This window comes from Erpetoichthys calabaricus, chromosome 2, assembly GCF_900747795.2.
Source record: "Erpetoichthys calabaricus chromosome 2, fErpCal1.3, whole genome shotgun sequence".
In the NCBI taxonomy this organism is placed as follows: domain Eukaryota; kingdom Metazoa; phylum Chordata; class Cladistia; order Polypteriformes; family Polypteridae; genus Erpetoichthys; species Erpetoichthys calabaricus.
The window spans coordinates 30,034,708-30,058,545 of record NC_041395.2 but is presented as its reverse complement, the minus strand read 5'-3'; the positions used below and the strand labels follow the sequence as shown (position 1 = coordinate 30,058,545).

The 23,838-nt window shown below is 38.6% G+C and overlaps 1 protein-coding gene and 1 long non-coding RNA gene across 4 annotated transcripts in view; one reads left to right on the top strand and one right to left on the bottom strand.

Moving 5' to 3' along the window:
* LOC114645720 (zinc finger protein 536-like) overlaps positions 1–23,838 on the top strand; it is a 158,115-nt gene that overhangs the window by 113,890 nt on the left and 20,387 nt on the right. Inside the window, exons 2-4 of one of the 2 annotated variants that reach the window (XM_028793538.2) lie at positions 3,818–3,935; positions 9,686–11,381; positions 20,443–20,589. In XM_028793538.2, the coding sequence (XP_028649371.1) occupies positions 9,689–11,381; positions 20,443–20,589 (1,840 nt within the window). In that variant the 5' untranslated portion in view covers positions 3,818–3,935; positions 9,686–9,688. Of the gene's footprint in view, positions 1–3,817; positions 3,994–9,685; positions 11,382–20,442; positions 20,590–23,838 lie in introns of both variants that reach the window. The other variant, XM_028793537.2, reaches the window with a different exon arrangement.
* LOC114645721 (uncharacterized) lies at positions 12,676–22,338 on the bottom strand. Of its 2 annotated transcripts, XR_003715179.2 has the most exons (5): positions 22,153–22,338; positions 21,634–21,676; positions 21,178–21,292; positions 17,178–17,266; positions 12,676–17,102 (listed from the first exon to the last, which is right to left on the bottom strand). It is a non-coding gene; the product is annotated as an uncharacterized LOC114645721 (long non-coding RNA). The 2 variants fall into 2 exon arrangements; XR_007934153.1 differs by lacking the exons at positions 21,178–21,292; positions 21,634–21,676.

The following is a 23,838-nucleotide window of genomic DNA, read 5'->3' as shown; positions in this document are numbered from 1 at the left end:
TTTAATTTACGTCATAATAAAGTGTGCAGAAAGAGAGGAAGTCCGAATACTTCCTGAATCCACAGCATAAATACATTTATATAAGCAAAGAGGTCATTATTAAAATAGTAGGTATATTCTTCAAAACAAACTCTAGAGAAGTATAAATAATGGAAGAGCAGAGATCAAAGTAATAAAATAACAGACCGCAGCAAAATCTTTCCACCCTTTTTCACCTTGCTACACATTTACATGCACTTTACTAACCTGGTTATTCATAGAAGCATGGTTTCAGAAATGTCACATAAACACTTATTCCAGTTAGAGAAGTTATTGTTGTCTGAGAAATCTGGTTAACAGACATAGATTTCTTGACTAATAACCTAGTTATTTGGCCATGTAAACCCTTAACTGGATTACAGTTGAAGATTTTGTAGTCTGCATATGTCCTTTGTACACTGCTTAATTTTACACAGGTTTTCAGCAGCCACTGGTAGAAGACACCACAAAATCAATATTTCAGGTGATCACATTGTTTGTTCCCCTGATTGTATTTTAGAAACGATACACACATTTTGATGAGCTGAACGTATAGTGCTGAACCTTGATCAATGTTAAAATAACATGCGTTATGTTGTCAAATTCCTTTTTAAAGTAATGAGTAACCTAACACAATGTTTATTTTATTGATGTAAAAATACCTGCCTTATTATTATCCCAGCAGCACTGGTTGTTTGGCAAGAAGCAAATAGTACCTGAATGCAATGCTCAATCACACAGCCAAGCAGAATAGAGCGTGCTGTGTGTAACAACAACATATATTTATATAGCATGTTTACATACAAATGATCTAGCTCAAAGAGCTTTACAAGATGAAGAAAAAAATAGCTTATAATAAAAATTAAAAATATGAAAATAAGATTAGACGATGCTAATTAACAAAGAGTAAGGTATGGTCCAGTAGCCAGCATGACAGAAAACAAAAAAGTCCAGTAATAGAGATATATTAATAAAATGTCAGTTTACTTTTAATTCAGCTATTTGCTATAGCTATGTTCAAACAGTATGATTGTTTTGTAGCAGCGACCCGCGTTCATGCCACAACTCCTCGGTGGCTCAGGTTAAGTATATATAAAGGGGATTGGTGTTATTTTCTTCACCGGAGTAAACGTATCTATAAAACACAAGAAAATTATCACAGGCCTCATGCTTGTTTTCTGATTAATAACAGCCAAAGATGATGTTTAATTCTTTTTTTGTGCTATGTAATGACTTTCATGTGCTTTGATAAGAAACAGCTTCTGAAGCATAGGATGCATATGTAAACATGTATTTAAGAAACCAGGTTTTTAGCTTAACTGGATTAGCAACTTTATCCTGGTTTTGTATGTGTGTGTAAACACACAAAGTATCTACCCAATGTATTTTCAATAGTAGAAGTGGTGGTAGTAGTAGTAGCAGTAGTAATATGTATTGGTTGGTGCACTTGCCCACTCTCAGAATATAGTATCACATTTTTCACCTAATCATGAACATCTTTCTCCTTCTATCTGTCACTTTCATTTCAGGCTCGGACCACAATACCTCCCTGACAGTCTGAACCCATGCTTACCTCACTTTCTGACTCTTAGCTCAGAATGCCTGCATGCCTGCCTGCCTGGGTCAGGGACACCCTCCAAAAGTCCTAAAGCCTTCCTCCCAGATTTCACTCCTCCCACGTAGCCTCAGTTTTCCACACATTACTGAGCTCTTTTGCATATTTAAAGGGTATGGCAGCCTTATTGCTTTTGGCCTTGCCTGTTCAACATAACAGGACATAGTGCTACTCCAGACCCCAAAAGGCACCTTGTGCTGCCACCAAACGATGCAAAGGACAACCTATTGAGCTTTCTTCTCTCTCTCACAACATTCTGGTTAGTCTTGTGCACACATAACTGTTACTTCCAGCACAGTCTATACACTTCCGGGTCAAATAATGACACATAGCTAGATAATCAACTGTGAATTCCCCGGATTACTCTCCTAAGAGTAACACCATCCCCAGTTTCCCACCTGTACAGAACAGTCACAAGCAAAAGCACAGTCCAGCACTAAACTCTCTAGTGGTATGTGTGTATTTCAGCACTTCCCCATATTAAAATATACTGTATATATATATATTTTTTTGTATCAACAATTTACATATTATTATCTATCAGTCTACATACAACAGGTCACCTTATCCATATATTTTCTAAACCTGCTTATGCTGTACAGGACCGTGGGAAAGTTGGAGCCTGTCCCAGCAAGCATCAGACACAAGACAAGACAAGATCCTGAACATTTCCTGTGTCAGGGCTCCAGCCCATTGCAAGATGAAAACACACCCCCCCCATTATGGATCAATTTAGCATTGCCAGTCCATCTAACCAGCATATCTTTGGATTGTCAAAGGAAATCTAAGCGGACATGGGGAGAACATGCACACTCCACACAGGAAGCACCTGGAAGTTGAACTCCAGTCTCCTTGTTGCCACCTTATGTCGCTGTAATAATACTTCTATCTATATGAACATCCATATGCCCATGAAACGATTTTCAGTGTCTGGTATAATGCTTTGAAATGTTTTTAGCATAGCAAGCTATTTATTTAAGGAAAAGATGATTTTAATATTTTTAAAGGTGGCGTGGTGGTACAGTGGTGAGCACTACTGCCTCACAAATCTAAGATTTCACTCAGTCTTTGAGAAGTGGAAACATTTTCCCTGTTGTCTCCATGTTTTTTTAATTTCTCTCACATTGAAAACACAGGTGATTTGTTATGTGGATGTGTAAACCCGGTAATGTGCAGGTGTCTCATTTACAGTTGGCTTCTGCCCTGTGCTGTCAACAGTTTGTGAACTTGCAATAAAAAATAATTTTCACAAAGGAATGGATGAACTTATATTGAAGTTAATTAGTATTGTTAGTATTATTACAATTTTTTTTTAATAATTGAGCATGTGACCAGGAATCGAGAACCTCATACTGTTAATAACCACACGTTGTCTCCACTACTTGTAATTGTGACATGAATGAGGTGTGTATGCCATATAACCCAATGTTTATAAGGGTTTTTGTTTTCGTCTAAAGCAGAGTTGTTTCAGTATTTCTATAAATGGAGCACTGGCAAGTTTAATGATCATGCTTAGAGTGACAAAGAGAGACATGCAGGAGGGTTAAGCTTGTGAATTTTTGCTTTGCAGTCCAAATCCTTTCCTACTAGACCACACTGCCTAAGTATGTCATTTTGTTAAAATACAAGGGTTTTTCCCAAGATGACTGGTTACAGTGGTTAAGAACGGGTTTGAAGAAATTAATGAGCCTTGATTGGTCTTGTGGTTTTTCCTTCTCATGCTGAGCAATTCTCATGTTCTAATTAATGCTAACTGTTTAAATGCAGCCTCTTAAACAGCACAAGCCTGCTTTCATGAAGCAAACCAGATGACTAACACCCTGTGTATTTATAGGCATTGGAAATTTTCTGTCCATGTGAAGCTATGCAGTGGCGTAGATGGTTTTCATAGTGCAAATCTTTAAAGCTGCATTTGACCAACAGATTACGTGATGCTAATTGGTTTATGTGACAGAGAAAAGATGTACAGAATTTAAGTGAATGTGTAATAACTCACTTTAAACTTTCAACACAATATATACTTTCTTCAATAGTTTTTTTCTTTTGATACTCTAGACACAGCTTTCATGTACAACCAAGTTCAAGTTTATTCTGATGTTACATTAACAATTCCAAAATGGAATAATGAAGCACACCTTTTCTACTATTGAATTAATTTAAATCAGTTTCTGTTTTCTGTTTCAGGAGGAACCTGTCATTCAATTGGAAGGGAATCTAGCAAACTGGAGCCCCAGTTTCCACTTGCTTGCTCGACTTATCCAGCTTGATAGCATCCTTAGAGCATGTGACCTGGACCTCTGGGGTAAGCAGTAACCGAAGCTACATTCCAAGCTGCTTTAAGAGTGACTCTGAACATAGCTGTAAGTACTTTAAAGGGGGAAATTGTTTTTAAGCTCTGACATTCAATTTGCAAGCTTACAAGTTTGTTTAGTTTAAATGTTGTGTTCATTGCCAAAGAGTGCATTACTGTACCCTGTTATTCTTGAAAACGCAAATATAAATATGCATACATATAAAAGTTTATTTATCTGTCCTCACACTTCAACTATGAAGAAACACAAAATTAAATATGGAATAACTTAAGGGTTTTGTCTGCATACTGAAAACGTAATTATTCATTGAAAGACATAAAATTATAAGACAATTTGACCTAATATGGTTTTTATTCTAATGTAATCTTTTTAATTTTTAAAGAAAAAACTTCATTATCTTAATTCCACAGATTATTTGACTAAATCAAGAAGTATTAATTTGTTTAATGGGATTGTTTGTGCATTGAAAAAACAAGATTTTCTACCACACTTTCAGTATCATGGATTTGCTTAGTGTCTAGGTAAAATATACTTGCAGTTTCTTGTGGTGCATTGTTTCCAGTGCATATCCTAAAGTCCTACAGCTTAGATTGCTTGAAAACAGTAAATTGACAGAATGTGACAATGTATGTTAATACCCTCTGAAAGGATGTCTTCTTGCCCCATTCCTGCTTTGTTTTCAATGCTTCAGGGATAGGAAATTGCCCACCATGATTCTGCAAGTTCAGAAAAAACATAGTGTGATTAGCATTAGGCACTTATGATACAACCCTGAATGTGTGTGATTCAAAGTAGCCCAAAGAAATACAATAAAAAAGTATTCATTAAAATTTCAGCGCAGAGCATCTAACAGCACCAGGCAGAAACTAAATAACAAATTAAACTAATCTTCCCCGTTGGACCTAGCTAACTTCTTTTTACCGATGTATGCCTGGCAAAATGCCTGATGCACTTTTCCACCCAAATACTACTAAAACACCTGACAGTTGTTTACCTAGCATGTCTAATTAGGACCTCTTCCTCCTGCCAGTTACACTCTGTCTGCCTTTCACCTAGCGATGGCACAGTTATGTGGCATTTCATACTGTGCTTCCATTATATTCCATTATACATCCATGTTTTGCTTATACAATTGGCCGTGGAGTGATTGTGCAGAGTAGATTTGTTTATTTTTTGTGAGGGATGAGAAGTTAAAAGATGTGATATCAAAAGAATAGTCAGACAGACGAGTAAAAATGTTAAATTCAACACAGTAACTGAAACTACAGAGAAAAAACAAGATTTGTGAAGTCTTAACAGGCAAAGTAAAAAAACTAAAAACAAAACCTAAAAAGCACAAGAAAACTGCCTAAGTAGTTTTCCTTCTTGTGCTGCCGAGTCTTTGGTTTTGAGAAACAAAGTACATACTGTACATTAGGGGGACACTTGTTGGTCTTTTAGATCCTAAAGTGATATCTTGTAAGCATACATGCAAAAATGCATCATAGTAACACACAGCATTTTGAGTAACAAAGCACCAAAATAGAGCCATTGACAGCGAATACTCTATATACACTGTATACTGTGTGTAGGGTAAAAAGTAGGGAGGGCCTCCCCTGTGCTGTCCACCAGCCCAAAAATGACCAAGGAAACCAAGGAGCAAGTTTGTAATACTAGAATGTTTCACATGGATTTCAATTCATGCAGTGGGCTGACATGACACCCTGTTCAGGTTTATTTTCTGTCTTGCTCCTGTTATCACTGGAACAAAATCTCTTCCTTGCAACCATAAATAGGATTAAGAAGGTTCCACAGTGGAATAATTGGTGGTTTATTTAAACAAGAACAAGTATATACAGAAACCAAAGCCAATTAGTACAACCACCCAAGACAAATCTGTATAAAGGAACACCAAAGCAAGAATTTGACTATTTTGAAGATCTTCTCCCTTTAGCCAAAGGAGAATTTGGACAGGTGTAGGGAGAGACAGAGCCTAGCACGTCATGCCTCCAAACAAAATGTTCTGCCTGCTGTGTGTTCTTATAACATGTTGTCTTGATAACATCATACAGTACATGCTTTTTTTTGGTTATAATAGCAGTTCATAAATCTATAATTGTGCTTTTGTTATTTTAAACCATTTTTGAAGATATTCTCTCAGTAGGACACCTGGACATGGCATGTACTGTAGGTGATAGAGGCTTTTGATCATTTTCCTAGAGATTGTTTTTAAGAGAAGTGAAAATCAAATACTTCGAAAAATATATGTAATTTTTACCTTACACCATTGAGCCAAGTATGTTGCATAATTGGTAATTTAATCAAAATGTGATTTTCATATTATGTGGTACAAGTAGTGTCTTCTTTAACTGATACATTATCTTACATTTTAATCTTCTTCTTCTTCTTCTCATTACTGGTCAGCTTATTCATGCATACATGAACATGACCGGACAGTCATTTTTGACCTTACACTAAAAGTGAAAAAAGAACATTTTAACCTGGGAAAATTAGTGTAACTTCATCTAGAATGGAAAATGCAGTGCATAGTGCCCATGCCTCCATGGAACAAATAATTTATTGTAGTAAATGTACATTTTTATACAGGAGAATAAAATTTAAAATGCTTTCCCTGATTTTCTAAATATGTTTGTTTTTGGAACCATTCATGTAAAATTCACATTTAAGAAAGGGTCCCTTCACCCAGCGCCTTTTGTCCACCAGTTGCGCTATAGTCATGTCATGTTTTGTTGTTTTTTTTTTTCTAGTCTGCAAGTAGTTTTGCTAGTTGGTACTGTAATTGTGGGTCATTACTTTTCAATGTTCCATCTTATTAAGTGCTTGATTCTGCATCTAGCTCTTTTTAATTCAAAGATGCACTCATGTAAACATTCAAATAGCATGTTTTGTTTTGAGAGAGGTTTATTACCTAAAGTATAATGTCCACTAAGAAATTAAAGAAGTACAGAGTATCACGGAGGAAAGATGGGTTTCTCATTTAATAAGACAGTGGCAGCAGAAGGAATTCCAAAGGATTTGCAACAAAGTTTTGAATGGAATCACATGATAAGATATGTAAATACTGTATTGCGTTAGGTGAAATGAAGCGATGCAAGAGCAGAAGTGGTGTTTGAGGAGGTAAGACAAAGCCCTAAGAAGTGGGAGAAAGATTACCTGGATGAAATGTTGACATAATAAAGATGCTCAGTGCAGGTTATATTATTGTCTTGTCTCAATATCATTCAACAAACACAAATGAAAGCAGATGTAATCAATTGTATTTAAATAGTAAACATGTAATTATTTTACTTTTTAATTATAAAAGAATACATTTATCTATGGAGTTTTCATGTTCTCCCCATGTCTGCGTGGGTTTCCTCCGGGTACTCCGGTTTCCTTCCATAGTCCAAAGACATGCAGGTTAGGTACATTGGAGTTTCCAAATTGTCCCTAGTGTGTGCTTGGTGTGCGTGTGTGTGTGTGTGTGTGCCCTGCGGTGGGCTGGCACCCTGCCCGGGGTTTGTTCCTGCCTTGCGGCCTGTGTTGGCTGGGATTGGCTCCAGTGGACCCCCGTGGCCCTGTAGTTAGGATATAGCGGGTTGCATAATGGATGGACATCTATCTATCTATCTATCTATCTATCTATCTATCTATCTATCTATCTATCTATCTATCTATCATATAGTGCCTTTCATATCTATCTGTCTGTCTGTCTGTCTGTCTATTTACAGTATATATCTATCTATAAGCTTAAGTCAATTCTGCTGTGGTGTTTACACAGCCTTCCTATACCCACATGGATTTAAATGGATACTCCTATATCCCAAATGGATATGTTTGGTAAGTTCACAAATCACAATTAGGTCAGGATGTCTGAAAACAGCTGTGTGAGCTACACCATAGTGGAGTCCTATCCAGACTTGATGCTAGCCTTGCCTCTAGTACCTCCAGCATGGAATTTGGCTCCCTGAAATTCTGTAACAGAATAAACGGCTTCTGAAAATGGGCTTTGGACAGATTTTTCTGTTGGATTTGTTGCTTAAAATATCCAACTATTTCACTCTTAGATGTTATTTTTTTAATTCTAGTCCCATGTTTAAAGGGTGAATTAAAATATCTTTGAATGGCTATTGATTAGTGTATTTTAGGTACCCTTTTGGGACTGGAACAACAAGATGATACAAAGTTTAACCAATGCCTAACAGTTCTAGGCGGCTAGATTCAGGCTTGTCTATATGGAGTTTGCACAATCTCTCCACGTCCTTGTGGATTTTCTTTTATGTGATACAGCTTTCTCGTACCACCCAGAGGCATACATGTTAGGTTGGAAACTCTAAATTGTCACCAAGCTAACATGCATGTGAGAATAAGTGTGCTATTTGTTGGATTTATACTGCATACAGCCCTGATTTCTGCCTTTGAGCAAACAATGCCAGGATGGTATCTGACATGCAGTGATGCTAAAACCAGGTTAATCAAATTCTGTAAATAAATGGATAATTGTAGATCTTTTCTGATTCCTGTTTCATTACATTTCAAGGACATGCACTTTAGGTCATTTTGGGGATTTTCAGTAGTGGTTATGGTGTGAGGGTGCAAGTTCGAACATGATTTCTGTTGAATGGTTAGGCATTGTGGATTGTAGGAGACATAACTGAGCCCCAAACTATTTTATTATATTATAATTATATTAACATAACTACAATGTACATGTCATGGGTGCAAATAAGTTATCTTATTTTAAAGAAGATATCTTTGTGCCAGCTTTCCCTTCCAATAATTCTTCTTGCTTATCAATTCTTCCTGTTTATCTTTCTCCTCCACTCCTCCCAGGTGAGCTTTACCCAACACCACTCCCAACTCTTGACTTCCTTGGTGACATGGAAAACTCCATTTTAAATCCAACCTGGAAATACTTCTGGGACAAATCATTACTCCCAGGAGGTACTTCTGAGTCAGATGTCACCACCCTGAAACAGCAAACCCATCTCCCGATAGCTCCACCTGGTGGCATCCACAGAACCCAACAGGGCAGCCCTATAGAACCATAGTTCCAATGCTGCCCTGCAGGTGTCCAAACAGGGGCCGGGCTCTCCACCCAGTGTACGGGGGAACATCATAAGCATGGGAGACAATCTTCCACAGTCCCCCTTTTTTCTGGGCTCCTGACTGGATGAGGTTTTTCCATTCCTTGCAATCAGGATGCCTGTCCTAGCATACCATCTGTGCCAGTGGCCCTCCATGCCAGTTTCCTGGCTGAGGTAGAGAATGCCCTTCCTCTCTTTGTTACCATCCATTATATTGGCCTCCATCCAGGTAACGAATGGTGTCCAACCTGGCCAGGATGCCAGTCCATACAATATATTCTTTTATATATACATATAAAAGCTACATAGGCATGTGGAGAACGTGCACACTCCATACAGACAATTGTTAAGCAGAAGATGTAACCAAGGACACTGGAAGCAGCAGCACTAACCATTGTGCCATCAAACATTTTCTTTACTTACATCACATAACCAATATTTACTAAGTTAGACTTTCAACATAATATGAACACATTTGCAATGCTCTGAAGAAAACTCTGAAGACTCAAACCCAAGTCTGTTGGAGCTGTGAGGCAGCATTTCTAATCTGATGTTCCACCTTGCTACCCCTTTACCTGGGGATAAGATGATATTATTTCATTATATTTTTTTTATTTGATTATAATTATGTTTAGACGTGATAGATCTTTCTAATTTTGTCTCATTTTCTGTAGGGAATGGACTCTTCAGTCAACCCTGCCAACTCCAACCTGGTCCTCCCTGGACCAGATTTACATCATTCTCCCAAACTCCTAGATGAGATTTCCCCAATACCTTCTCCAAATGAACTGGAATCTTCTGTACATAACCGAAAAGATAACAGCCCAGGAAAACCACCATCACCCAAAGAAGAGGAATCACATGAGCCTGTATCTCCTCGTCCAGCTGCTGCTTTCTTTCCAGGGGACAAAGAGTCTAGTCTGCAAGATGTAGAACCAAGTCAAGCTTACTCTGAGCCAGAAGGCGTCCTTGCCCTGGGATTACGAGATGCCAGTCTCAGACCTGCTGAAGCTCTTTCTTTGGGCGTACAGGAGGCTAGTCCAGTTCCTTCAGGAATTTTAGGGCTACGTGTTCCTTGTTTCAGTCCAAGAGCACTGGAAGCAGCTCTTTCTTTGGACGGTGATCAAGACCTCAGTTTAGATGATGAACTGGATCTCCAACACTTCTATAATGGCCAAGGTGGTATTTCTGATGCTGTGGATAGTGATGGCAACCCAAGAAGCACTCGAAAGTACCCTTGCAAAGTCTGTGGGAAACGATTTCGATTTAACAGTATTTTATCCTTGCATATGCGCATTCACACTGGAGAGAAACCATTTGTTTGCCCATACTGTGGGCACCGGGCCGCCCAAAAAGGAAATTTAAAGATCCATTTGAGAACACACAGGCCTAACCAGGACAATAGTGATTCTCAGGAGGCAGGAGTAAATCAAAACGAAGAAAGTAAGATTCTTCTAGAGCTGGAGGAAAGGGCCAGTCAGCGGGGCAAGGTTTTGAAAGAAGAGCTAGAAACACCTCCTCCTGTTGCCCCAACTTTGATAATATCGCCTGCCCCACCTGTTCAGATCCCTGTGGGATTCCGCTGCAAATCATGCAAAGGAAAGTTCAGGACAGCCGAAGAGTTAGCTCGTCATGTAAGAATCCTGCACAATCCCTATAAATGTACCCTCTGCTCCTTCTCTGCAGCTCTGGAAGAAGAATTAGTTGCTCACGTTGAAGGGGAGCACCTAGATGGACTGACAGTGGGACAAGCAGAGGAACAAACCACACCACCCCTGGCAGCTGTGGTAGCACCTCCAGCTTTTCGCTGTGAAGTATGTGGTCAAGCTTTCACCCAGTCCTGGTTTTTAAAAGGGCACATGCGTAAGCACAAGGATTCATTAGACCACAAGTGCCAAGTCTGTGGACGAGGCTTTAAAGAGCCTTGGTTTTTGAAGAATCATATGAAAGTTCATCTTAACAAGTTGGGACTGAAAGGAGATATAGCTACTGGGGTCAGTCATGGAGAGGTCGGTTCTAGAGTACAGACTCTTTCAGGAGAGCAGGTATATGGATCCCTCTACTCTGGTCTGTTGCTGGCAGGCGGAAGGAACAATCAAGAACGTGAGAATCTGAATAAACTCCTTGCTCATGGAACATCCATTGATGAAACAAATAAGAACCCCCTCCTGGGTTATTTAAGTTTAGCCCAGCCTGCAGATGGTAGCAGTTGTGTAGAAAGGCTGCAGGCAGCTGCCCAGGTTGCAGAGATGGGAGGAAGAGATGGAGGAGGAGGAGGCGGAGGAGGATCAGGAAGCCATGGGGTTTGGCAGCTAGTAGCTCGCAGCTTGGCAGCTGCTCAGCACCAACAGAAAAATAATTCTGTTACAGGTAAGACAACAAATGTGCAAGCATACGTTGGGGGAGTACTTGCTAGGCTCAGTCTTTCAGGAAGTGTCAATATTTTTTGTCGGTTTTCCATGCACTCCATATCAGCATTTCAAATTCAAGAGTTTATTCTTCGAGGTCTCAGAGAAAAATGGAAAGTTATAAATGGAATTAAGGAGGATTGCAGTTTAGGTCTATGGCAGTTAAGTTTATTCACATAAGGGTTGTGATCCAAAAGTCAAAAGGGTACATGTAAATGTAACTATAATCTATGAATCATCTTAGATGGGAAACTACGTGTTTAATTAACTTGTGCATAGCTACTGCACACTATCTGATGAGAAAATGAAGAGACAGAGCAAGCAGAGGGATATAAAGGGAAGAGGTTAATGGGGTATAGAGGAGCAGTATTGTCATGTGTACAGATGAAAATGAACAGGTGGATAGCATATGCAAGCTTGAGAGAGCAATGAAATAAGCAAAATGTTACATAAGGGATAAATGGAATGTGCAAATAAGAGAAACAAATGATAAAATAAAGGGATAAGTGGAGGGAGAGAGAAGAAAGAGTGAGTGAGTGAAAGAGATATGGAGACAGTAAGCGAGCATACTTTGTTGAGGTTTCTTTGGGAATTCTATCAATTCCTAGGTCAGAAATTAAACATAAATCCTTAGTGCACCATGGGCCTGATATGGAGTCTTCACTACTTTGATTAATTCTTGGACAGCAAGATGGCTTATTTCAGTTTAGATGAAATTGCTTATGTATGGCTAGAGCCACTGTCATGAAACAACCTCAGCAACTCATTCCTCTGACTGTTGTACTCATGATCTTTTCCCTTCTCTCACAACCAAATGCTCACAAAAGAAATTTATTACTTTGGAGCACCTGTCCTTCGTTTGTGTCTGATGCCTCTCTAGTATCCTCAAGAGCCCAAAGTCACATCAAAATTAGGTGTACCTGTACTAGATTTTTTTTCCCAAGATTGGTCCTTGTGCGAGTCTAGAGAATTTTTGTTGGTAATTATAGATAAAGAGTGAGTGGGGCCTTCAATGAAGTACATTTTTTTTCACCTAATAAGCAACCAAACTAAAGACAAATTAAATGGAGTTGTGTTCAAAAGAGTCTTGTTTCATGCAGCAGTTTTTTCAAAGTTCTTACATGAAATATTGCTTTTCGCTATTAAAATATACAAAAATGTGACTGTTTCTTTGTAATTTAAAATCTCACAAATGTCTTATATTAAAAACACTTATTCTAACCCTTATTTACATAGTACGAGGGATGTTCAAAAAGTTTCCTCACTTTTTTAAAATCTATTTTTATTAAGAATTTCAAAAACAAATTACATCACTTTTCTACATAGTCACCTTCCTTTGTGATATAATTTTCCCAGTCACATCATACTCTCAGACACAACCAATTACTACTCCTCCCGCCTTTACCGTTTCCAATTAAAATATAAAAAGTGCAGAATATTTCTGATACATCATATTAACCAACAGCACTATAACTGAGGTACATTATCTTAAAAATGTCCAGATTTCCACAGCTAGTATGCCATATAAAGCAAAAAAATATATATATTTTCCACAATATAGGAAACTATGCATTTAATTTTCTCACTAACTGTATCATTAATAACAAAAAAATGTCCTTTTTTCCATCCATCCATCCATTGTCTCCCGCTTATCCGAGGTCGGGTCGCGGGGGCAGCAGCTTGAGCAGAGATGCCCAGACTTCCCTCTCCCCGGCCACTTCTTCTAGCTCTTCCGGGAGAATCCCAAGACGTTCCCAGGCCAGCCGGGAGACATAGTCCCTCCAGCGTGTCCTGGGTCTTCCCCGGGGCCTCCTCCCGGTTAGACGTGCCCGGAACACCTCACCAGGGAGGCGTCCAGGAGGCATCCTGATCAGATGCCCGAGCCACCTCATCTGACTCCTCTCGATGCGGAGGAGCAGCGGCTCTACTCTGAGCCCCTCCCGGATGACTGAGCTTCTCACCCTATCTTTAAGGGAAAGCCCAGACACCCTGCAGAGGAAACTCATTTCAGCCGCTTGTATTCGCGATCTCGTTCTTTCGGTCACTACCCATAGCTCATGACCATAGGTGAGGGTAGGAACATAGATCGACTGGTAAATTGAGAGCTTCGCCTTGCGGCTCAGCTCCTTTTTCACCACGACAGACCGATGCAACGCTCGCATTACTGCGGATGTCCTTTTTTGATTTTTTTAATTGTATTTAAATTATTTATTTTCATTATTTTTAAATGCACTTTTAACTTAGACTCTTACAACTGACCATCGATTATAAGGGACCTGCTACTGACTACTGCTTAGCAGTCACTTACTGTATGCCGCAACTACTACTACTACAGTAGCATTTTCAAATGAATGCTTTCCTAGCATCTGTGTACCACGATATGAGAGAAAACATGCATTCAAACTTAATCAATAAGTCTATCATTCATGGCCAAAAAATGTTTTTTTCATTTATTAATTATTGAGTCATTTATGTCATTAATAAAATGCTTAAGTATTCACATTAGTAGTTGTTTACAGTATAAACCAGTTTGTTTGCTGTTTGTAATATAAACCTGTGTGCTGTGTACTTGTATAATAAACCAACTGAGCATTCTAGTGAGCTATAGGAAAATCCCCTTAGACTAAGCAGCATCTGCTACTGTTAAGTATCCTGTGATTTTACTTTTACAGATAAAATTGACTGAATAGACTCTTGAACAGAGTTTGTCGTGTGTTATACTGTAATTGATCATTATTACCAAAGTGGCATATGATGCAATGGGAAATGATTTCCTTCACATATCTGGGAACTGTACAACATTAGAAAAATTCAGCAGGTCGTTTACCCAACAAAGCTTGCCAGTTCTATCCACTTAAATCCCCTCAAATAAATTCAAGTCTAGTTTTGAAGGTCCCTATATTGTATAATTTTTTTTTCACTAATTTCCTTAAGTATCTTCTTATATAATACGCTACCGTGGCTGTCCCGTTTGTCTGTCCGGGATTTTAAATCACCTGTAGCTCGCAAACCGTTTGAACTACTGATCTGAAATATGGTACACATATACTACATGATGACTACTATCTGCTTTCAGGGTGATGATTGACCTCCAAGGTTATTCCTCTTTTTATTTTTATTTTATTTTATTGTAGAATCAAGTCTCGGCAGCGGCCAGCAGGATGGCCATGCAGCGCATGTGTACGGGCGCCATTCTCATTCCCTACCACCTTCCCTCTTCATATCTTAAATCATTTTTGAGGCAGATTTAAGATTTAAGTGCCAGCTTAAATGAAAAATTAAGGAAAACGTACTAAGTAATTGCAACACAAACACTGACTTAATCAGTTTTAACACGAAAAGATGCCGTCGAATGAAGAGAAGAAGTGGGTCACAAAGATGGAGAAAAGAAGAGCTGCTCAGGAAGCAGCAAGCGCATCAACCTCTGAGCAAACGAATGCTAATCGTACAGAGAAAGAGTAGGAAAACTATGAATGCTCAAGTCAAGTATATTCGTGCGTCGTTACTGCTTTAAGTATAAAGTGGTCCTGGTAATTTGTTTGATTACTGTTTATTCTGAGCAGTATTTTTCCCTTTATAATTTCCAAATCACTTTGTAACTTCTTAGTAGTTCCTGTTAGCGCCTGGAGGTTATCCACTTCTTCACATGCTAAGACCTAAGAAAAAATCTAGTTTAGGGCATTTGGTATTTCGCTGTCTGTATAATTTAATTCCGCTTTACGATTCTTGATGCACTTCAACTCCTCCTTGACTGTTCTTTTACTACTAAAACACTCAAAGACCCTCCTTGTGTCATCTTTTGCCTTATCTGCAATATTCCCCTCCAACTTCCTTTTAGTTCCCTAATAACCTTCTTTATGGCTGCTCTCATGCTGTCATACATACTCCTTACGATTTGCATTGATGTTATTAGTCTTTTATGTCTTATACAGCCATTTTCTTTTTCCTTTGCAGCTTCTTTTTTATCTTACTTCCCCACTGCAGTCCTAGTAAATTCTTGTTTTGTGATGTTCCTGACCTGCATTTTAAGTAAAATGTTTTTAAACCTGTTCCTCTGCTCCTCAACTGTTTCTACACGTAAAAGCTTATCCCAGTTTTTCCCTTTTAGGCTTTGCCACATCAGTTCAAAAATTGCCTTACCAAAGTTAAGCTTAACAGTTTTAGTCTTTGCATTTACACTCTGCCAAAACTCTGAGAATTTGTGTTAGAAAAAATTAACTGATTTCTTTTAAAAACTCCCTCTCTCGTACTTTGCCAACTATAGGGTTAACCAGTTAATATTTGGATAGTTAAAGATCCCCGTAAATGTAATATCCCCCCATAACCTTGCTTTTTTAATATTATTAAAAATATGTGCATTGAAATTGCTGTCTGCTTTGGGGGGTTATAGCACTCTCCTAAAATAAGGCCTCTTTTGCTACAGCTTTCCAGACCAATCTAGACATCCTCACTAAGATGTGGCTCTTCATCCAACTGAAAATGACTTGCATTTAAACTCTGTTTTACATAAATGACATTCCCTTTCTTCTGTTCAGTCTATGCCTCCTAAAATGTGTACCCATCTATGTTATACTCATTGTCATTCTTAATATTTAGCCAGGTTTTTGTTATTGCTATAATATCATAATTATGCACAACTACATACAACTACAACTCACTTGTTTTATTGTTTATACTTCTAATATTAAGGCATGCTACTTTTAATGTGTTATTTATTTTAGTTTTGCACTCATACTTTTTGTTAGAATTAACATGATTATGCATATTTGTTTTTATACTATTTTTATTCCTTCAAAGACAATTCTAAACCCTGTCTGACTTAAACTCATTGTCCCCCATTCCCTAGTTTCAACTAACCTTCGCATATGCCTCCCCAATACATTAAAATGTAACTCTTCACAGAAGAACAGGCCTTGTTAGTTCCAAATGGATTACCAGTGCCTGAGGAACAGGTAGAACGTCAGAGAAGACTACCTATACCGTTTTTCTCCTCTGCCTGACACCTAACTCTTAAAGTTTGGTTTGCAGAACTGACAACAGGCTGTCCTTATGTATGTAATTTGTTCCAACATGGACAATGACAGCTGTATTCTTCCCTATATTAATGAACCCTTACACCAACGATCTCTTAATTTTGCTGACTTTCCTGACTGCTTGTCATGTAACACTTTTTTTCCTTACTAAGAAAACTGGCTTACTCAGTACAATACCATACAACTTATTTTTTGCATAGCACTTTTCATTGTGTGCAGGCGTTCAGTACTGTGAATAATTCTCCGTTAAAATGCAAGTATAGATTATATTAATTACTAAATACAGAGCTGGTACACATATGAATACAGATTTGTTAAAACACACAGAGAACAGGGTAGAAATTGATTCAACATAAATGGAAACCAAAAATATCTCTTCATTAATTAATTGATGAACTAGAGGGGATTAAAATTGTTAAAAGAGAAAGTGAAAAACAAAGTCACAATCCTGAAGACCTCTACCAACTGGCCATCTACCTATTTTTGGGGTTTCAGTAGTGAACTACAGTATGTGCTGGCCATCCAATCCGATGAGGGAATCTTTTCCATTTGATGATTTCAATGCCTCTTTATCCAAGATGATTTTTCCATAAGTAGCTCAGCCTGGCACCAGAGGCAGTGGCAGTGGCACCAAGTGCCATATTCAGATACTGAGGAGAGAAACAGAATGATTAATAATGGTTCAAAAATATTGTATTGCCTACATTTCTGAATAAATGACTTACAAACTGAAATGCAGTATGCACTGTTAATCAGCAGGTCGAGTCAGGGTATTCTGGACAAAAGTCATGATCCTTCAGGCTGGGTTTAAAAGCTGAAATCGAAAGGGCATCTGTTATATTATCAGGCAGATTTTTCCACAGCATTGGGGTAACTTAAAGTGCTCACTGTTATTTTATTAATCCTTGCAATTTTAAGTAGGCTAGCATCTTGAGCTCTCAATGTGTGTTCTGGTTTGTAAGTAATCATTTTTTTCAGATAAGTAAGAAGGACTTTGACCGTTTAAGGCTTTATAAATTAAAATGAGGATTTTGAAATTAGTCCTATGTGCAACTGTTAGCCTGAGTCCGGACTTAAGAACTTGTATGTGTAGTAGATGTGTTTGTATCAGCCACTAGTTACTTACTCATTCCCTTATCTGATTCTACCACCACTGAGTCCCCCTCTTAACCCGCTTTCAAGTCAGCTGCCTACCTATATTTAGATCAATGTTTTCTTCCTAAGAATTGAATGTGTATGCCCTTGCGCTGTACTAGTGGTAATGATTTGCTTTACAAGTTCTTTATGGTGCTCTATCTAATTATTCTTTAAATGCCTTAACTTCTTCCCACTATGGAATCAACAATTCATCACTACAACACTGGTTATTTACTTTCAGACTTGTTGGTTTTCACAACTACTTTCTGCCTTGCCTTGCCGATGCTAGTTTTGAGTAAAAGTAACAAGTACAGTGCATCCGGAAAGTATTCACAGCACATCACTTTTTCCACATTTTGTTATGTTACAGCCTTATTCCAAAATGGATTAAATTCATTTTTTTCCTCAGAATTCTACACACAACACCCCATAATGACAACGTGAAAAAAGTTTACTTGAGATTTTTGCAAATTTATTAAAAGTAAAAAAATTGAGAAAGCACATGTACATAAGTATTCACAGCCTTTGCCATGAAGCTCAAAATTGAGCTCAGGTGCATCCTGTTTCCCCTGATCATCCTTGAGATGTTTCTGCATATTAATTGGAGTCCACCTGTGGTAAATTCAGTTGATTGGACATGATTTGGAAAGGCACACACCTGTCTATATAAGGTCCCACAGTTGACAGTTCATGTCAGAGCACAAACCAAGCGTGAAGTCAAGGAATTGTCTGTAGACCTCCGAGACAGGATTGTCTCGAGGCACACATCAGGGGAAGGTTACAGAAAAATTTCTGCTGCTTTGAAGGTTCTAATGAGCACAGTGGCCTCCATCATCCATAAGTGGAAGAAGTTCGAAACCACCAGGACTCTTCCTAGAGCTGGCCGGCCATCTAAACTGAGCGATCAGGGGAGAAGGGCCTTAGTCAGGGAGGTGACCAACTACCCGATGGTCACTCTGTCTGAGCTCCAGAGGTCCTCTGTGGAGAGAGGAGAACCTTCCAGAAGGACAACCATCTCTGCAGCAATCCACCAATCAGGTCTGTATGGTAGAGTGGCCAGACGGAAGCCACTCCTTAGTAAAAGGCACATGGCAGCCCGCCTGGAGTTTGCCAAAAGGCACCTGAAGGACTCTCAGACCATGAGAAAGAAAATCCTCTGGTCTGATGAGACAAAGATTGAACTCTTTGGTGTGAATGCCAGGCATCACATTTGGAGGAAACCAGGCACCACTCATCACCAGGCCAGTACCATCCCTATAGTGAAGCATGGTGGTGGCAGAATCATGCTGTGGGGATGTTTTTCAGCGGCAGGGACTGGGAGACTAGTCAGGATAAAGGGAAAGATGACTGCAGCAATGTACAGAGACATCCTGGATGAAAACCTGCTCCAGAGCGCTCTTGACCTCAGACTGGGGCGACGGTTCATCTTTCAGCAGGACAACGACCCTAAGCAATCAGCCAAGATATCAAAGTAGTGGCTTCAGGACAACTCTGTGAATGTCCTTGAGTGGCCCAGCCAGAGCCCAGACTTGAATCCGATTGAACATCTCTGGAGAGATCTTAAAATGGCTGTGCACCGATGCTTCCCATCCAACCTGATGGAGCTTGAGAGGTGCTGCAAAGAGGGATGGGCGAAACTGGCCAAGGATAGGTGTGCCAAGCTTGTGGCATCATATTCAAAAAGACTTGAGCCTGTAATTGCTGCCAAAGGTGCATCGACAAAGTATTGAGCAAAGGCTGTGAATACTTATGTACATGTGATTTCTCAATTTTTTTATTTTTAATAAATTTGCAAAAACCTCAAGTAAACTTTTTTCACATTGTCATTATGGGGTGTTGTGTGTAGAATTATGAGGAAAAAATGAATTTAATCCATTTTGGAATAAGGCTGTAACATAACAAAATGTGGAAAAAGTGATGCGCTGTGAATACTTTCAGGATGCACTGCACTTTTCTACATGCATCTCTAAAACACTCTTTGTTGCTATGCAGGCCAGAACAAAAAAAGGCAAAAAAAAACCCTTCTAAAGGAGAAAAAAGCATTAAAAATTCCTGCACAGCTCCTTTGCAGCAATCAAAAAACAGTTTTTGGAGCAAGTTTGTGCTGTAATTAATTCTCATACAGTAGTAACGCAAAATACTCCGCACTTCTTGCCCCAGTTCTGCTCTCAAGGATGACATCCATGTCATTAAAACTTGTTTTGACTCTGGTACAGTGTGTTATCCTTGTGTTCGTATGGTTTTTCTCTGGTGATTTCAAGTTAATTTGCACCTGCTGTTGCTGAAATAAACTTCAGACATCAACCCCACCCCCAATCCATGACCTTCTAATTAAAAAAGTGTATTAAGAAAAGGGATGGATAGATAGCATTTCTCAATTTATGAAGCTTGACTGTCTGAAACCTCAAGACAAAAAATGTTTTGTGAGAGGGGAAAAAATAGAGTCCTTTATGTCAGGCTGCTTATTGTTATGGTTATCGGCTTACACTTTAAAGCACTGTCTGTTAGACATCCTCTTCCTCAACAGGTTTTCTTTTTTCATGCTGACTCTTGCTAGCTACATTGTATGATGTAAATATTGAAATTTGTAGTTTGCTCTCTCTAAATAGTCCCAAGATGTATGACCTCTTTTTCACTTAATTCACTTTTTCACTTAATCTTTTTCACTTTAATCAAAAAAATACTGAATATAAATTGTTCAGAAGCCCATAATAGAATCTGGTTAATTGTGAAGAAGAATTTGTACTCTCTAAATTGCCATTGATGGGTGATAAGTTTTGTGTTAAACATTAGTATTTTTTTTTATTCTTTACCAGATACCAAAACTGAAATTTTCTTTTTTTTCCTTTCCAGGAGAAAATGGACTAAGAACGACAGGGTCTAGTCCATCCCCCTCTCTGCGTGAACGCATCCGTGGAGTAGCAGGAAAGGACTGTCCCTACTGCGGAAAGACATTCCGGTCATCCCACCATCTTAAAGTGCACTTGAGAGTTCACACTGGTAAGCAGAATTTTAAAGTAACTGTAATGTTTATCTCCCATTATAAGTGGCACAATAGTGTAGAATTTAGTGCAGCTGCCTCACTTGTCCAGCATCTGGTGTTAAAATCACCCACCTGGTTACTGTCTGTATGGTGTTTGCAAATTTATCCTGTTTTTGCTAGTTTTTTTTTTTTTTGCTTATTTGTTTTGATTTTTTTTTATAAGTTTGGCACTCCACCTTTCATCTAAAATATGTCCTTGTTAAGTCAATTGTTGAGTCTTGTTTGGTCAGTTGTGGATATGCAAGTTAGTTGACCCAGTAATGGACTGGTGCCCTTTGGAAGATTGATTTACTCTTCACCTCTAATGCTTTAATACTTTCAGGATATGCTGTGCCCCCACTGCAGCCCTGAATTGTATTAAGTAGGTTTGGTGTTAGGTGTGTTATCTCTCACTCATTTTTATAAAGGCAGTGCATCTTAGTGGCAGCTCTGTTTAACTATACATCACAAGGTTGTTGGCTCAGTCCCCTTTACTGACTCCCTGGAGTTGTGTCTGTTGTTAAAAATCCACCATGTAAAGCAAAGGTTATTTTTAAAAATCTTACTTCTTTGTCCCATTTAGTTAGGGTTTTGCTCAATTTCAGCATACATTTGCATCTTCTCTATTTGTCAAACTAGTCTTCAGGAACATTGTCAGTTTTCTCTTTCTGTGGTGTTTTTCTGTTTACAAGATAATTTAACAATAATGTCATTATTACATGTTTTTCAGCATACATAACTGAGTTTTAGTGCCTTTCTGCCCTCTGCTGGTAAACTATTGATATTTGCTGTTCTCTAATATAATAATGTGAGCAACTAGCACATGACAAAACAAATGTCCTTAACAATTTAGAATAGGGACTACCCATAATAGAATCCATTAATCAGTTTTTGCTGTTTAACAAGACCTTAACAAATGTTTTGTTATTATATGTTATCTAATAGATACACTATACCAAGACCTTAAAGGCACTTTAACTAGCCTCCTTTTTGTATTATTTACTGCATTAAAAGAAACATACCGTATTTTTTGCACCATAAGACGCACCTGACCATTAGACGCACCTAGGTTTAGAGGATGAAAACAAGAAAAAAAATATTCTGAACCAAATGGTGCACTAATATGTTTAATAAAATATAGCAGAATAATATTTCAACCATGTAAATTCAACAGCGGTATTAAGAAACATCATCACTGTCATTAACAAATAAGGAGAGACTTTAAGTTTCAAGCACTCTTCTAGTTTTATGGAAACCCCAAGAACTCCTCATCGCTAGTGTCAGAATTTATTAAGCTCAGTTGCTCACAATCACTTTGCAGCATCACGTACCTATCATCACGCGACATAACCTGTCCAAAGTCACCAGGGGACAAAGCACGTTTGGACCAATGCTCCCTGAACTTATATCGCCAGTCTAGTCCCATCTATATTTGTAATGCCACAAAGCCCTTCATCTCATGTTTTGTTGTGGGTTTCCAGTTTGAAAAATGAGAATGCGGTGCAAGCACAGCCCTCGATTCAAAAAATTGCTCTGCATACCTGTTTGTCTCGTTTGACAGTAGCTGAAAGGCAGCTTCAGGAAAGAACAGCCTGAAGTAGTCCAGCGGCTGGTAATCTGTGGAGTCCAGAGTCCGACTCAGTGATAATGCGCAAAACAATCTCTGCTTTTTTTTTTTCTGCACTCGCTTCGCTCCCTCATGAGATGTAGATGCCATCTTGCTTTTGTTTACATTTCGCAACTCACGCACACGCAAGGATTAGATGCCGAGTCAATGAGTCTAACATTCCTCTAAGCACAGAGGGAATGCCTGTAACGTAACAGTGAGTTTTGTCGCCCTCTACCCCTGGATGTCTACTTTTGTCAGGTAATATACATCATGGTCTGTGACGCAATATTCGCTCCATAAGACGCACAGACATTTCCAACCTTCTTTTGGGGAAAAAAAAGTGCGTCTTATGGTGCGAAAAATACGGTATAATTTCTTAATTGTACCAGATTAGAACAGGTTTTGCCCCAAAAGACATACAATGCCTATAAAAAGTTCTAATCCCCTTGCGAGTTTTCACATTTTATAATATTGCAAATTTAATTCACAGCGGATTTAATTTGGTTTTTTTATATTGATCAACAGAAAGAAAAAAACGATGTCAAAGTAAAAGCAGATCCCTACAAAGTGATCTAAATTCATTACAAGTTTAAAGCATAAAATAATTAATTGCCTAAGTATTCCATACCTTTAATGCTGGAATCATCATCAATGGTACAGTCAGTTGTTTTTAGATGTCCTGTAATTAGTTCAGTGGAGGTAACCTGTTTGTAGACAAGAGCTTTTGTAGTATAACTGCACCTTTGTGTTGATGGTCAAACTTATAGTAAGTCAGTATCATAGACTATCCTAGACAACGAAGACAAAAGAACTTTCCAAGCAACTCTGTGAAAAAGTGATTGAAAAGCTCCAGGATAAGGACAAGAAAATATCCAAGTCAGCGAATCTCCAGTTGAGTCAATCATTAACAAATGTAAATAGTATGGCACAGTTGTAAATCTGCCTGAAGCAGGGCATCCATAATAATTGAGTAATCATGCAAAAAGGAGACTAGAGAGAGAAGCCACCAAGAGACTTATGAGAACTCTAAAGTAGAGTTAAAATCTACTGTCACTGATATTGGAGAAAGTGTGCATGTAGCAACCGTTGTTCAGGTGCTTCTCTAGTCACAGATTGAAAATGGAAAGGGGAAAGCCACTACTAAAAAAAAAACGCATATGACATCTCACGTAGAATTTGCTAGAAGGCAAATAGGAGCTTGTGACATCAGCTGGAAGAAGCTTCTATGGTCTGATTAGACCTTATTGGTGCCTTTTGGCCAACAGATTTAACAACATTTTTGGTGTAAGGCAAACAGTGAACATTATCAAAAACACACTATCCTGAACATGAAGTGTGATGTTAGCATCAGTCTGTATGGCTGTTTCTCCTTAGCAAGCGCAGGAAGGCTTGAGTTTAGAGGGTAAAATGAATGCAGCAAAATGCAGGGATATCCTGGAGGAAACCTGATCGAGTAGGTTTAGAAGAAGAAGGAAACAACAACCCCAAACATAAAGCCAAGGCTACACAGGAATGGTTTAAAATAATGTTAATGTCTCTATCCGATTGAAAATTTGTGTCTCGACTAGAAAAAGGCTGTTCACTCACAGTCTCCATGCAACCTGACAGAGTTCAAGCA